General features: G+C 46.8%; 1 protein-coding gene across 1 annotated transcript in view; it reads left to right on the forward strand.

The window, feature by feature from the left end:
- Positions 1–492: 492 nt before the first annotated feature.
- The window catches only part of LOC128722922 (uncharacterized), a 43,471-nt gene continuing 28,007 nt past the window's right edge, over positions 493–15,956 (forward strand). The window contains exons 1-7 of the mRNA XM_053816614.1: positions 493–594; positions 665–747; positions 1,042–1,191; positions 1,259–1,806; positions 1,883–2,220; positions 2,304–2,361; positions 7,608–7,691. Of these exons, the coding sequence (XP_053672589.1) occupies positions 493–594; positions 665–747; positions 1,042–1,191; positions 1,259–1,806; positions 1,883–2,220; positions 2,304–2,361; positions 7,608–7,691 (1,363 nt within the window). The remainder of the gene's footprint in view (positions 595–664; positions 748–1,041; positions 1,192–1,258; positions 1,807–1,882; positions 2,221–2,303; positions 2,362–7,607; positions 7,692–15,956) is intronic.

Below are 15,956 nucleotides of genomic sequence, written 5' to 3' on the forward strand. Positions count from 1 at the left end.
ATACCAGGATTCATCCGCGAAGCATCCTTGGCCGCGAACCCTGCGCCTGACGGGTGGTTTTAGCGCCCCCGCGTCTGGAGGGTGTTTTTTTTTATCAGCATCATAACAAGCCATCGTTAGATAGGCACCGATAGGCGTAGAGTGATTGGAAACACACACAAAAAAATGAAGAGAATGTTAGTAGCGAGCTTGTGAAGCCGTTTCTTTGCCATCGCCGAAGCTCGCTGTGAACCCAAACCGGTGTTCCGGTCAGTCCCATATAGCACCGTTTCCGAGTTGTCACATTTTAAGGCTCCCCTAAGAGCTAATTTATGTGTCTATTTACTCTCTCTTTTTCTCTCTATCTCGTGTGCCATTGAAGGTGTTTTGTTGAAATAAAGATACCGCAAGAGCGACCTTCTGCCGTGCGAACGGAAGTGATATCTCGGGAAGGTTGATCCGAGCAGCTGTTGCGAGGGCGTGCCGTACGACCTGTGACCTCCGGCACACGGAATGGCGGAACCAAACGCCCTACCACCGGACGTGAATCCGGAGAACAATCCCATTCCCGGTGCACCACTAATCAATCCGGGTCGGCCACGGAACAATGTGCAGGTGAGTTTGCGAGCCTGCGAGAGCCGATGCCAAACCATTTACGTTTGCTTTTCGTGTTCTTTCCACACAGAATCCGCTGATCAACGTGCGCGATCGGTTGTTTCACGCGCTTTTCTTCAAAACGGCAATCGCCTACGCGCAGACTATACCACGGTAAGATGCACCGGGGAACCGGCTGTTACGGAAATCACCGCCAGCTCATTAGCACGGCGAAGGACACACCGCGGGCGCACTCGGAGGGGGTCACAGCAAGCTAACGTTCACCGTTCACGGCACCGATCGTTCGAGTGTGCATATTTGATTACGGTGCGAGGTTGCATTAATTTGTCTCCGGCCGACCCCCGGATGAGCGCCGACGGTTGACGTCAGCGGTGGCTGAATTCGGGTAGCACGGTTTTCCAATGCATCCGCTTCGCTAATGTGACGGTTTCTCTGGCTTTCTTGTAGGCCGGTCCGACGCGCGATCGAACTGATGATGTTGCTGAAGGCGCTGACGGCGTTCTTCATCCTCGCGTACATCCACGTGCGCTTCTCACAAACACCAACGACGTGCCTGGAGCACGTCAAGAACGATTGGCCGCGCGATGGAATCCTGCGGTAAGATCGGCATCAACACCGAGCATCGTGGCGTTGGGCGAATGTAACCGGTTTGTTTGAATTGTAGCGTGGAAATCGTTAGCCTTAACCGAAACGAGTACGACGGGTCGAAACAGGTGTCCGCCGAAATGGACACCGGCGACGTGAATGTGTTACGCAACACGCTAAAGAACGGCATGGTCAGTATCGATCCGTCTACGACGCTTCCGCACGAAGAAGAACACAATCAGAACGGTGTGGATGTGCTGGTGCAGCTGAGCTACGCCAACAGCAGCCCGGTGGCCAAGGAACAGGTTTCCTACGGCCACGAACCGATGACGTCGGATTTGTATGCGAGCACGCGGCCGGAAAAGGTCATCGTCACCGAGAACCTCACCGGGGTGACGATAGACAGTACACCGTTTCCCGGTGGGGGTGCCGATGGGAAGGAACCGAAGGAACCCGACGTGCTGGCGGCGTCGGCGGGAAAACTCGAGGAGCCAGCAAAGCAGCAGGAAAGTGTGGTTGTTTACACCAACGAAACCATCATGAAATCGCTCGATTCGCTCACTGGTCTGGCCGGAACCGAGGAGCTGAAGTCTGACGTGCCGGTCATGGAGAAGCTGCGCAATACCGGTAGGGAAATATTCACGAGGGAGTCTTTGCATTTTAACCTCACCTTGCTGACGAATGCTTTCATCTCTTCGATTAGTGTTGGCCGCCGATCAGTACATTGTCGAGTATTCATTAGAGTATGGATTCTTGCGGCTTTCCGCGGCTACGCGGCAGCGTCTGAACATTCCGGTGGCCGTCGTACGGCTGGATCCGCAGGTGAACAAGTGCTTCGGCGATTCGTTCAGCCGGTTGATTTTGAAGCATTTCCTCGGATACGACGACATACTGATGGCATCGGTGAAAGTGCTGGCTGAGCAGGAGGACAACAAGGGCTACCTGCGGAACGTCATCACCGGGGAACACTTCCGGTTCGTGTCGGTGTGGTGGATGGGCCGTGGTTCTTATACTGGAGCGTTTTTCATCATGGTTCTGTTTGTAAGTTATTGTTTCACTTTTTATTTTGTCTTTTTGAATGGAAAAAGTCACTATAAACAATCTATGTGTATTTCTCATTTTAGACAATTTCGATCTCCATGCTTTTGCGGTATTCGCATCATCAAATTTTTGTGTTTATTGGTAAGTGAGCGAAAGATTATTTTAATGTAAAACAAGGCCATTTTAAGGATAAGTATGCAACATTTGATCGTTTTAAGTTGCCAAACAGTGTAACTGGCATTACATTTTATGCCATGTGATTTTGTATTGGAAATTTAGATATTTGAACAATATGCATAATTGAACACAACACTGCATTTGTGCAATTCATGTATTTGTTTAAAAAATGTTTTGACACATGCCGATATTTCAAATTATCTTTAGTTGAGTTTTTTTTTCAGTTTTCTCATAATCATCTGCCTAGCCTTATGAAATGAGTAAAAAAAATCTTACTTCAAATAATAGATTAAATTTTTTTCATAAAAATCACTCTTTGTGCAAGTTTATATTGCATGTGTGTCTAGAGTAACATATATGCATGCTTTGGTAATATATTTAAATTCATCTCCTTACTTTTTCAACGTCGTCCATAAATGGTTCAAGAATCATGATGGTAGATTCAATTTCGCAAATGTTGTTCATTCTGTCAATTAAGATCGAGAAAAATATGTTACACGATGATGTTTTTGTCTGTATCTTTTTCTCTTGAAAATAATATTTCTTAAATACGTATATTGATTTTTCTTGATTTTGGTTCTATTGCGAAAAACTCGTTTCGTTCTAGTATTCGTATCATCGATGCATAAAAGTTAAATTCTTTTTGCACTCGGTTGGGATCATAATTAATTGTGTATGTTTAAAATTGTTCATGGTTCAACCATGCTCTATATTAGTTTTTTCAAGTTTACTCATGATATATTTAATGGAAATATTATTTTGAATGTACCTAGATTGATTTAGTTTGTAGATTGATTTAGTTTTCAAAATTTTGACTAAAATCAATATACAGCTTATTACAGAACTTCGCCCACGGAAATTTGCTCCCAGAACGCATAATTACCATCATACAATGAATTCTATCAATTTACTGTTACACGTATCATTTCATGCCCATAATTGTATTGTCCATGGGCTCAGCGGGTCGACAGATTACATAGATAGATCCCACACGACAATGTGGTACCAGCGATGTTTTATCATGACACGCGAAATTATAATAGAGTTTCGAAATCTGCTGGGATGTAGCGTGATTGGATTCGCTTCCCGTACGCTCGGAGTCCATGACAATGTATGTTTCCGTGAATCAGGCATCTAGTTTCCGGTGGCGCCAATTTGGGTGACTTTCATATTCACAGCAACAACTGACTGATGTTTGAGTCGCTTTTTTTAGGTTTCAAAGCATGCAACATGATCAAAATTGATGTGAGCTATCTATTGGAAGCAGATTTGTCATTTTAATTAATTCCCAGTACCGTAGACAATTCTTTGCCATTCCAACTGATGGATTTCATTTTATTTCAATTTCATTGCCTGCTAGCTTCCGGAATTTGCTTGTAAATGAACGTATGGTTGCCGCAATTTAGCAAATGATTGTGACTTGTGGCTAAAAATTGAATATCGCATCGCTTCATTGTTTCAATTTTCGCGCAAGCCAAACACCCTGTTCTTCATCGCCTGTTCGAGCGAATGTTGTTCGTTGGAATTATAGCAATTCTTGAGATCATTACCGTTCAATTACGAGGGGGCTCGGCATAATCCACGCATTTGCACAAATACCGCTGATGAGCATGTTGCGAAAGTAAACAACATATGTCCGCAGGCGCAAAGGTACGACTACATGACCTTGCGTCCACAATCGTCGGTGTTCGAACCGTAACCTCACCTTCTCCAGCAAGCCACGAAGGGATTCACACCAATCGGAGGATTTCAACAAACGATGGCTATTTTCTCTTCCATCCGATAGCCGTTCCATAATAAGCGAATAACAAGTGTCGTCGAACGAGTCGGTCTCCCCCCCATCGAATGCCAACCGATACCGGGTGATACTTGGGTGGCACAAAATGAACTATCGAAGGGGTCGTTTTTCCATCGGGCCCCCCTTTTAGGTGCACGAGAATGATGTTCCTCTGTCACATTCCTTACCTGGATGGTGCTCCAGGCCGTTGTATGTCCACCCGCTGTGTGTGTGTGTGTCACACGTCCTTTTGCACAATCAACCTGTGCGCAATCCTGTCGTTGGTGCCATCGCCTGGTCCCGTTCCCTCTCGCACGCTGTCATTATTAACAGAAGCAACAAAATATGCGACGACGCTCGCTCGCTCGCTTCACCTCAACCACCCTCCCCGCCGGAGAGTCCTGCCGAAGGATCCTATCGAGGGCGGGAGTGCCCTTCGGTCGATAATGATGTGACACACTGAATAATGACGTTGACGAGACAGCAGCCCCTTCTCTGCGCGCGCCATCTGTGCCGCCAGGTGCCGCCTTGTGCGATGGTGCGATGGTGAAATAATAATAATCGGGAGAAGAAGCAAAAAGAAAAACCCACCCCCTCCCGTAATGGTTCGATTGTGAGAAACAGATATTAGCTGCCAGGGGTAACCAGAAATTGATTGGTTATCATCGAACCCGCGCGGTGGCACTCTCTCGAATATTCGCGCATACACGGTGATCGTAAATCGCGTTCTGCTGGTGGAGGAGGTTGTGATGCCAGGAAAAGGAGCAAGGCGTCGACGGGAACCTCGAACCCGAGAAGCAAATGATCAAATACAGGCGGATGTGCGCGCTCGCGTATGCAAATGAAGTAATATTGTGACCACCCGGCAAGGGTGGGTTTTTTTGGGGGAGCGAAGATAAACAGAGAGGGTGAGGATTGTGATGTGCAATTTGCTCGTAAAAATAAGCCCATCGGTATTCATGATCATCGCGCAGTGAGCGCACAATTTGCATGCCGATTTCATTACAACGCGAGATTCCTACACACGCCAAGCTTGGCGGTGTCGATAAGCGAATGCATGGTATATGCGCTGTTTTCGTTATGCTTTTAATGTGCAATGATATGCGCCCTTTTTTCTGGCGCCCATTTTTTTTTCTGGTGGGGTTGTTGTGGCGTTTCGCATTTGCCTTTTGTTGCATTGATGCCAGATTTAATGTGCGGCATATGAGAGCATGTGGCGTAAGTTTTTTGAATTCATTTGGCAGTTGAATAAATTGAAATGGTTTACGAACACTCTACTGCTAGAAGAGGCTTACAAAAGGATATCATTTAAAAGAATTATTTCGACGATAATAAAGGCCTAAGAGGCTATTGCGTTCTTCTACTCCCCCGGTCACTAACATCCTCCGACCGGCGCTGGGACCTATTAATTTTGGAGCACATGTCGATACGGTCCGAGTTATATCCTTACGTCTTTCGCAACCCTCCCCAAGGGAGTGACCGAATGCGGTTTGTCCGTGTGCGTGTGTGTGCGTGTGCTTCCTTCCTTCTCGCCAGTCGCATTAGACGGAATGTGCCCAAAACGAGTAAATTATTCTCACTCATTCTCTGCACTTTTCCTCGATCGCGCTGGCTGCCCAGTTTGCCGCCTCGTTGGCCACCTCACTCCCCGTTTACGGCTTGTTTACACTCGAGCGTCGTAAATATGACTTCTGCCGAAATAAGTGTGGCCATCGCACGCAACGCTCCACCTTTTCGGGCCGCCGGAGCCATTCCGGGCGGCCCTTTAATGCCTGATCGGCTGAAGCCGGTGCTTCCAAGGATCGATTCCGATCGCTTTAAGATTTCGCTTTCACCCATCGGGTTGGGTTTTTTGGGCTGGTTTGAAGGACACCTGCCTCGGGTGAGACTATCCTGGCCTGGGAGGAGGAGGAGTGCACGCGAACGCGTAAACTTTCCGTCCTGAGGGCCAACTAAATATGTCGATCCCGTATGGGATGCTTTTCTTTTCCACCACCAAGTGTGCCGTGTGTGTGTGTGTGTGAGCGTGTTTTTGTGTCTTCGCTCGAGCGTTGGGCGTTTCGGCGTAGGAGGAAGCATCCATAATACAAAGCCGGTGTTTGCTGCAGCTTTTCCCCCATTGTTTGGCGGCATAATGGTGGTAGTTGGTGGTGTTTTGTTGTATTTCTCGTGTGGAAAATAAAAGTTTTCCCATCCTCCCGCCGGACATACTCCTGCCGGACATACGGCGAAGGTGTCCCGGTGGAGGGATTGATGGCTCGTTGTGGCTGAAGGTAGCACGAAGCGAACATCGTTTGCCCGCTGGCCATATCCGGTGCGAGAAAGCCGGCACGGTGTGGCGGGTGGTGATCTTTGATAAAAGGATTCGTATCCAATATGTTACCATGAAAATGTAGCCAAAGTGAATTGAAAGTGAAACATGATAGCCATTTGACATGAATGTATGTAATTAGGTTGTGGCCGTGTTGTTTACGTGCCTTCACCATGGATGTGGCGCTATTCTCATCTTGTGGCCTTCTTTTTTTGTTGCATGCTTGCTTGCTTCCTCTTGTTTCATTTCTTTCACCCATGGCCATTGTCTTCCTGAAGGTGTTCCTGCCCGGATATATATACATATATGTTGCGCCAACCCCGCACACCTGGCTCACGGTGGAAAGGTTTATCTATCTGCATGAGCGAACATTGACCATGTCGTTGGTCTGCGCCCTCGCCGTGCCGCCAGAGCCCATTCCACGAAGGGTATGGTGGTATCGTTTGGTTCGGGTGTGGGTCGAGGAATCACTAACCATTAGTTTTCGGTCCTTTTTCTTCCGCCAACGTCCTTCAAACCTCGTGTCAACTGCTGGCGCTGTAGCACACGGGTGTTGGCGGTTATTGGATCATCGGGGCGCTTGGGTGCCCATGAGTATTTTTTTTCTCCCTCAGCTCAAATGGGTCAAATTTATCGATACAGATATATCATCACACGGGTGTTGTTTTTGGCGCCATCGGAAAGGGCTTTGTGGTCAGTTTTTTTTTTGCTGTTTCCCTTGTTGTATGCGCCCAAAGCGTGGTGTGGGTTGTGGTTGTTGGCCAGCCCTTTTAGCCACAGTTCCGTGTGCAATCGTGCGAATTGATAAACTTTGAGAACTTTGCAGCAACACCTGCAGGCAGGTGGGCTCGATCGAATGTAGGCAAACTATTGCCAGCTTGTAACACACATATTCCACTGGTTTGTTGCGAGCCAAACTTTGTGTGCTTGCATGTGAACGTATCGTTAGGTGCATATTTTCGTTCGTTGAGTTTTGATAACCCACTTGCAATAATAGCAAGCTCGCTCGGATGGAAGGTTATCGGATTTAGTGGAAAACATTATCGAAAGTTCTGTATCTGTAGGCACATCTCACTAACAGCTTCTTGCGTTGTTTTTTTTTTGTGGTTGTTTCGTTCACAGTGGACCTTCTTCAAATGCTGGAGTTCAACATACCGGTTCGGTTTCCTGCCGCCCCTTTGCTGACGGTCATTTTGGCGTTGGTCGGTAAGTGCTCACTCTTTCTAAATACCGGGTTTACTAAGCGAATGCTTACCGTCGACTATTTGGTTATTAATTTGATTAACTTTCGGAACCATAGCAGTGTCTCGAATGTGTTTAAAGTCTTTAAAAGAACTCATTAGCTTTTATAGTATTATCGAAATCATGCTGTTCGTTTTCCCGTGCAAATGATTCTGTTTGTATATAATCTTATTTTATTTAACAATATGACGGTCATATGTAAGCATCTTTACCAGTTTTGGGCGTATATATATGACATCTTTTTTAACACAATTTTATCTAAATATATTTTACTAATTTAAAAAGGTAAGTATGTTTTGTGATGTCAAACTTACAAAATACTATTGATTCAAAATCTTATACTGATCATCGTTCTGTGGCGTGATTGTGAATAGATCCTACTAGTGTCTAGCATTATAAAGCTGCATCCAGGTAATAATGCACTTGCAGTTCCGATGCAGAGCCTCTGTGACTGCACCTCTCGATCGCAATTTATCGGAGGCTTTCCTGGTGCTCTCTCGTTACGCGGGCTTGTTGCTAATTGTAGGTGGAACGGAAATCCGATTAAAAGTCCTTGCCATTTGTAAATCCGAGCTCTCGCGCCCGAGTATATTAGCGTTCCTCGGCAGGCCAGGCATGCGTTCGGTTCGCAACAGCATCCATTTGTGGATTTGGGCCCCAAATCATCACCGCTGGTAAGCGCAAAACCCATTAGAGCACCGAAACGCAGCCGAAGTCAGGAAGCGCCCGTCAAATGTGCTCGGGTCATAAAAAGGTTTTCGGCTAAAGTTTTGCAGCAATATGTTTGGACCCCCAATCGGTGCTCGATCCGATTTTCCGTTGATTGATGGGTTGAGCGGAATCCTTCCGGAAGGTGGGGTTTTTTTTTGCCGATGGCGCAGCCCACCATCCGCGAATTTTGGGTGGGGATTTATGCTCGATTTTCACCGTTCACTTGACATTTGGATTTGCCGAAATGGGCGTGAAATTTGACTGTTCTTATTGGGACGAACGGACAGGTAGGTTCGCGAGCTCGTTCTGTTGAAAGGATTAAGGAGTTAAAGGCGCTGCCGTGCGTTTTGTGCGTGTCGTTGTACCGGCGAGGACCACAAAGCCTTGCCATTGGATACTTCCACGAGTTTCCCGTGCATTCCATTGCTAGCCTGATCCGATGGCTTCCGGCCTGTACGATGAAGTAAGTGAACCCGTTTCAATTGTGCACGTATTCATCGGTACCGTGGCGTGACATCCCCGTGTTCGCTCTCATTAACTCTACCGTAGAACGGAAATGGCACAGCGACGAGTGGTTCGCGCTGTATAGCAATACACATCCGCATGCATTAATTACGTCCAATATTGATTGATAGATGAGTTCCATTCAAATTTATTATCCATCATCCATTGTTGAAATTGATATATTTAATAAATATATATGTGTGTGTGGCTGTGTTACACATCGTCGTTGCTACGTTCGGAAGCTTGGTTGGGGTTGAGCCGGGACGGAATTCTGTTGCGCATTGTACGCTCTTTGAAGTTGGGCGTGCTGTAACCAAACAAAAAAAAAAACAACGAAAAAGAAAGAAGCATCATGTAATCGGCACTCTCGTGGCGCAGCCGTGCGGAAGGTTGTAAAACACGTGACAAGGATTCGCTTCCTGTTCGCGGTCGAAGGTGTCGTGGGTGGCTGGAGGGATGTTGGAATTGGAATCGCTCGAAATGGCAACGTTGACTGGAGGTTTTGATGAAAATCGAGTTCACCTTTCGCGCATGAATGAGCGCAAGAGAAAGCCAGCACCGGTGGGGTTGCATCTTTTCTGTCGATTTTCCATTCGCGGCCATATCGGTGAAGGTGATACGGTCGAATCTAAATGAGGAAATTACAAACGTCACTCAGGCCAGCGCTGTCGTCTGATGCGAGGCTTTTCTGCTACGAATCCATACGTCACGCACGCCCGCCCGCCTGGTTGGGTATGCATTTTAATGACACATGCTGTTGCGAGTGCCGTTTCCCATAGCTCAGCATATCGAGCGATGGTGAAACAGTGGCAGGAAATGAAATGATGTTTAATTTCTCATCTCGGTCGCACTCGGGGCGCAAGGCTGGCCACAACCAGCCGGTGACGATGCCGTCCCGAAGGCAAATCGATTGGCGGGTGATGAAAAATCTCTAAATGATTGATGAACCCGTGACGTTCTCGGGTGGCCCAGGAAATGTCGCCGGTGGTGCCATTTTTGGTTTGGTGGGCCATCGTCAGCTTCTCGGGTGGTTCATGTGAGAGCAAGCATTCGCTTCTCTGCTTGTTGGATCCGGCACGTTGTGCTATCCGGATCGGAATGTCGCCTTCCTCGGGTCAGCGAATGTCGCTAGGGGAATTGTCTGCGTTAAATGAGCAAACTAATAACTTCAAATATAACTTACTCCGGTGCGTCCAAAAATTCACCACATGGTGGCCGAACATTTGATCTCGGTGCTTCGGATCCGGAGTGGCCCGGAGAGATAATTAGATTCATGCGCCCGTGTTCCGAGCCCCGTCGGAATTTCTTCACACTCCTTTCCGTCCATTCGCCCGTCCGTCCGTTGAACAACTGCCGCGTGGTTGCGCACAGAAATGCATAAATACATCAAACGACGAATTGCCTTATGGTGGACAAAATCCCTTTCCCGTGTACGGAACCGTGTGTGGGTGTGTGCTTTTTTTTGGGTTGGAGGGTACTGGCGTTTTATAGAAATTAATGTGCAACTCTTGTTTCTGGTTACACCTGCACGATCCACGCGGTCCAGGCCGTTTCCGTGGCCCTTAGCAGGGCGAGTAATCCGTACAAATTGATGTGGAATAAATCTGCTCGGTCTGTGGGATTTTCAGGACCGGAAACGATGAATCCGGTTATTAACGCGTGTCGTGGCCGTGTGAGCTTTTGCATCGGTGCGGGCCGCCGCAGTGGCTTAGCTGAATCAGATGAACTATATTTTTCTTCTTGCCTGTTGTGTCGGATTTCACCGGGCACATGTTGAATGAGCGGTTTGGCTAATTTTGAAAGAGTGAAATAATTATTTACCAAAAAGAACGATTACCATACCAACGAATGTAGGTAGAAAATGTATTCGGTTTGATAAATGAACAGAATTGCAGCATGTGAAAGAGTTTTATAGCATATATATTTTAAGCAATTCCCTTGGATATCAGTGATAAAGCGCTATTGAGAACGGTTAATTGCTGTCTTTTCACGGTCAGCTACACTTTTTACAAGAGCACTCGCGATGAAAATGGCGATTTATTTGAACTCGCTTAATTGTTCTCTTAAGCCAAACATATAGTTCTCTTCGTATTAGCAGGCTCGGTTGCAATGGTATGCTAAATTCTAGCATTTTGCATTTGTTGGACTTTTGTTTAATAATTTTACATTTGCTTAACAGTTTTTATCAATCAGTTTAAGTTTTATCGATTTTATTCTTTTTTTTAGAAAACGTTACATTGACATCTAGGGTATTTTATGGTTTTTATATGCTTTTGATTGTCTATTTTAATACTTCTGACGCAGTCTCTCACTTTTTAAATAAACTCAGGTTTTCGAGACGTTTTTACAAGGAATGTATGTACCATTGTTTCATTTCTGAAGACTGTTCGACTAGTTTGTTGAAATACAATAATGTGCTAATTTATCGATAAACCGTAACTAATAGATTTTTGGAAACAATCTTTGGATAATTTTGATTATATCATGTAAACTTTTATAAAATATATACTAAAAGTTAAACTTATAACATTGTTTTTTAATTATAATAATTGAAGTCGCAAAGGAAGGAGTATGGCTGTATGTGAAAGACTTTGTTTTGCTTTGTTACTTTTTGATCATAAATTCCTTGTAACATACCCGTAATGCTATTGTGGATTGTTTATTTGGAATGTTTAATTGGATTGGAATTCTTACGAGGTGACGATTGCTCCGAGGTTGACATGCGCTCATAATTGGCTATCAATTAGCATGTTTGGCTGGTGTTAACGAGCCAACTTTTCTTAAGTTTAAATGTGTGAATCGTTTAAAGTCGCCTTCGGGACGCCCACACACGACCAATCTGCCACGGACAGTGAAATGTCCGGTGACGCAGTCTGCCAGATTATGCAAATTAAATTTGTTCGATCAATTTCGTCAAGCTGCAAAACAAACGAACGAGTCTTGGGAAATATTCAACCCGGTTGGTCGAGCAGCAAGTGCACCGGCAAAGGACGGCACACGTTGCCAGGACTGCACGTACCCGAATCGCGTATGTGTGTGTGTTAGCAGGAATATAGGCAAACTAATCCTCAACCGAAAGGATGGCACACGGATTACAGAGGGTTGGAGCTAAGTTTGCGGAGCTGCTGCTACATTATGTATCGACTGGCTGTGGTGGTGATGACATTCGGTTTTCCTTCGACTGTTCTTCCCATCCCACACCAGCGGCATCGCAAATCGGCCAAAATGCCACAAGTGGGAAACCTCGCTTGCAAAAGGGCCACTTCGCAGAGGACATCGAAGCATCGCAATCGAACCGGCCAAGAAGCGGGATACGGTTGGGCAAGGAAGGTACAGCTTTAAAGAATTGATTTTCAATGAATATGATGATGTGTATAATCCGGCTATGAAAATTTATGCGCATCGCCAAGTGACACGCCGTCTTGGAAGCGCCCGGACTTTTGGGGGCAGAGACATGCACGTGTTGTGCCACCGACAGAGGGACCGATCTTTGGGGGGTGGCGAAATTTATTCATAACTTGTGCGAGTGACAGACAACTTTTCCGCAGCAGGCGCAATTATGATGGCCGCGTGGCACGATGTGCAAACGACGGGTGCCATTTCGCTTAAACGTTTAACGATCATGGATTCGAATCTCGCTTCCGAAATGACCGCTCGTGCGAGTTTAATCATTTTCCGATTTAATTCCGTGCGAAAATGGGCGAAGGGGCGCATTTGGTGAATATTTTAGCGCATCGATTAGGACGATTTAATAGGGGCAGATAAGTTATACGCAATATACGCGTGCTTCTATTTCGCACATCACTGATTTGCAGCGCACTTCTGGCACTTTGGCACGTTGAAAGTGAAGGTACGGTTTTTTTTTGTTTGGTTGCTTTCATGGAACGAACGAACGAAAATAAATCCTCCCCCAAAGCCGCTCTTGCGAGCAACTCTCGGAGCTGGGTACATAAACTTAATCCAGCGGAATGAACCATTCCCGCGTGCCACCGCTGGACGTGTGTTCGACTGTGTGTGTGTGTGTGTGTGTGTGTGTGTGTGTGTGTGTGTGTTGCATATACAATCGTTTGTCCGCGTTCTCGGTTTGCTGTTAGTCCTGGCAAGCTTCGAGGATCGGAGAACCACTGGCAGCAGCATATATAGTTACACCATCCAAAATCTGTGTGTAAGCCGAAAGGTACACACATCAAGTGGTTAAAAGAGCGTAAACATCGATGGGCATGCCGGCCTGTCCGGCCGGCTGGTTGTCCATGTTCGGAGGCATGTTCGAAAGCGGCGCATAAAGGAGGAATTATGAGTGTCATGGCTGTCTCGTGACACCTTCTCATTACGCGATCGCTCGCGCTGGGGGCAGGTGAACTTCGGTTCGGTTCTCCGGGACGTTCGGTGGATTCTCGACATTCGCATTCGAGGTTTATGTGCCCCTCAACCCCACCGGAAGTGCTTGGCAGCCAGGCAGCCAGAGACAGCAGCATGTTCGTTCGATGCTCTTTGCGTTGATGCTCCGAAGAGACACACGCAGCACTGGGCGCCGGAGTGCCGGAGCGTTCAAACACAGCATAACGAAATTATTTCCCGTTCGAGTTCGAGTGTACGTTCGAGCTGGCGTGAGGTGGGAACTTGCCGATATCCTTTCTGTTCCGGGCTTTTTTTTCCCCCCAACATTTCCATTGCGAAGCGTTAAAGTGACTGACTCGGCCCGGTTCGGCGGAGGGCACGAGCTCGAAAATATAAAACCAATTAAAAGTTATGACTGTAATCCCTCTTATCGAGCAAATTTTACATACCCCACAAGAGACCACCCCCCACATACAGGACCATGCTCGCACATACAGGTGTATGTGTGCGATTGAAGCGCACGCACGCTTTTAGCGCGAGAAGAGAGCACGTTTAGCAGCACACCCCAGAGCATGCAAGAATGCAGAAATAATGGTTGCACGTAGAGGGTCCTTATTTTCGAATCCTGCTACCCCTTGCGCGAACCTCACACACGGTGCGTTATATATACACACATGAGATCCCTGGTAGACGACGTTAGGTTCATTCACAAAACGCTCCCCTGGCTGGCCGTAAACGTTCCGATCACCGTTTCTCGTCGCACAGCTACCGAATTGGTGCGTTAAAATTTGTGCTCCGCTTTTGTAAAAGAGCAGCACGAGAAGATCACGGTCTCGCTTCACCTCGCACGATCCTTCCAACTGTGCGTCGTCCGATTGGGGCGAGCTGTTGAATCCGCTACATTAACCTTTATTTGCCGATTTTGTAATCCAATTAGTGTTGCAACAAAAATACTTCAACCCTCTGCCCACCCAGGAGGTTGAAGAGATTTCCTCCCCAATGTACCGAAAGGCGGCAGGGAGGCAACCCACGTGGTTTATGTTTATGTGCACGTGCATCCGGCATCAACCTCTGTTACTGGAGCTCGGGTCGGCAGGATTTATACGGAATTGGCGCAACACGGCCCTCCTTCCGCAGCAGTGATGATGGGACTAAAGGCTTGTGTAATGAAAATAAAGCAGCCAACGATTAAAACTTTGTGCCAGCGAAAAGTTGCCACATGCGGCCGGGGCCGGCCCCTTTGCAAATTGGCGCGGTGTTCCTTTTTGGCATTGAACAAACCCGGTAGTGATAAGCTTTCCGATTTTTCACGTATCGTGTTTTTTGTTTTTCGTTTCGTTTGCTTTATCTCAGATTACAATTTTAGAAGTCCTCCTCCGAATAGGTCATGCAAGTGGTTCAAAGATCAAAGATGTGCCCTCCTCCCTGGGTGAAACCAGCTTTATCTAAGCGAACGATCGAACAGGCGTTGACGGAAAATAGAGGCCATCGGTGGCCGTTTTTTTTTGTTTGCTCCCACACGATGCGTTTGCCAGGACGCATGTTTCGCTTTCATCTCCTGTGAACCGCACACACCTAGTGCGGTTTTATGAGATGTTTTTTTTTAAATACATTTTACGTTCGACATTGTGAGGTTTTAGTGCGCTGATTTTAATGAAACTCTCCCTCCCACACACACACACCCACACCTGAAAAGCACAAGCTGGAGTCGTTTTTCCCTTGCGCCGAACTGTAAGATGTGCGGCAACCGATAGCCGTGTGATAAATATCTCATTTCAAAGTTAGATAGTTGCCACCGGGCCGCAACTTCATTATGGCGCTACCGGGAAAATCAAAGAACGCACCGCCGCGACACTTGTTATCATTCGATTCGCATTCGAAAAACCGTCCGTTCGTCCCCGCGCTCTCCGGTTGGTGGCGTCTCATTGATGTCCACGATTGATCTTTCCGCATTTCTTTTTTTGAGCACCGCCGTGTGCTGGTGGGATGTTTTTGGGAGCCTCTCTTTCGTCTGAATGTGCGCATACTTAAAGCCATACACTTGCGGTTCCGCCGGTAGTGTTGTGGGGGGGGCGTGATGTTTTAATGTGAATCTTTCACGTCGTATTCTGTTGCCAAATGCGCCCGGTTCGACAGGTTCCGTTCCTTTTTCACCGACGGCACACGCTCCAACGGTGTGTCTCTTTGCGCTAAACCGATGGAGATGGTTGAGGAAAATCTCACACAGGACGAAATTGGTGGCCGACCTTTTGAAGGGGGTGGGGGGTGGTGGGAGTGAAAGGAGGACATCATTCAAATTCTGTAATTTCCAACAGCGATTAGATTCTTTTCTGGTTTTCATGGAAATTCAATTAGAGCATTTCGATAAAATCATACCCAACGCGGCTGGGCTTTCTTCGGTGAGCCGACGATGGCAGACGGGCGGAAAAGAAGGGAGCGAGGGAGTGAGCACAAAATCGAAAATAGCTTTAGAACCGTGTGCCCGAACGCACTGGAATGAATATGGCGCCTACAATGGGGCGATATGAAAGGAAAACTGACGGATGAAGAAGCATAACAAGCGCTATGAAATAAAATCGAAAAAAAAAACCTGTAGAGCAGCAAAAACGGTGGAGGTCTGCGACACACAATGCGACGACGATATGTTTGTCACAATTTCTGCTGCTTGATACGTTT

The sequence above is a fragment of the Anopheles nili genome, chromosome 3 (genome assembly GCF_943737925.1).
Source record: "Anopheles nili chromosome 3, idAnoNiliSN_F5_01, whole genome shotgun sequence".
Taxonomy (NCBI): Eukaryota; Metazoa; Arthropoda; class Insecta; order Diptera; family Culicidae; genus Anopheles; species Anopheles nili.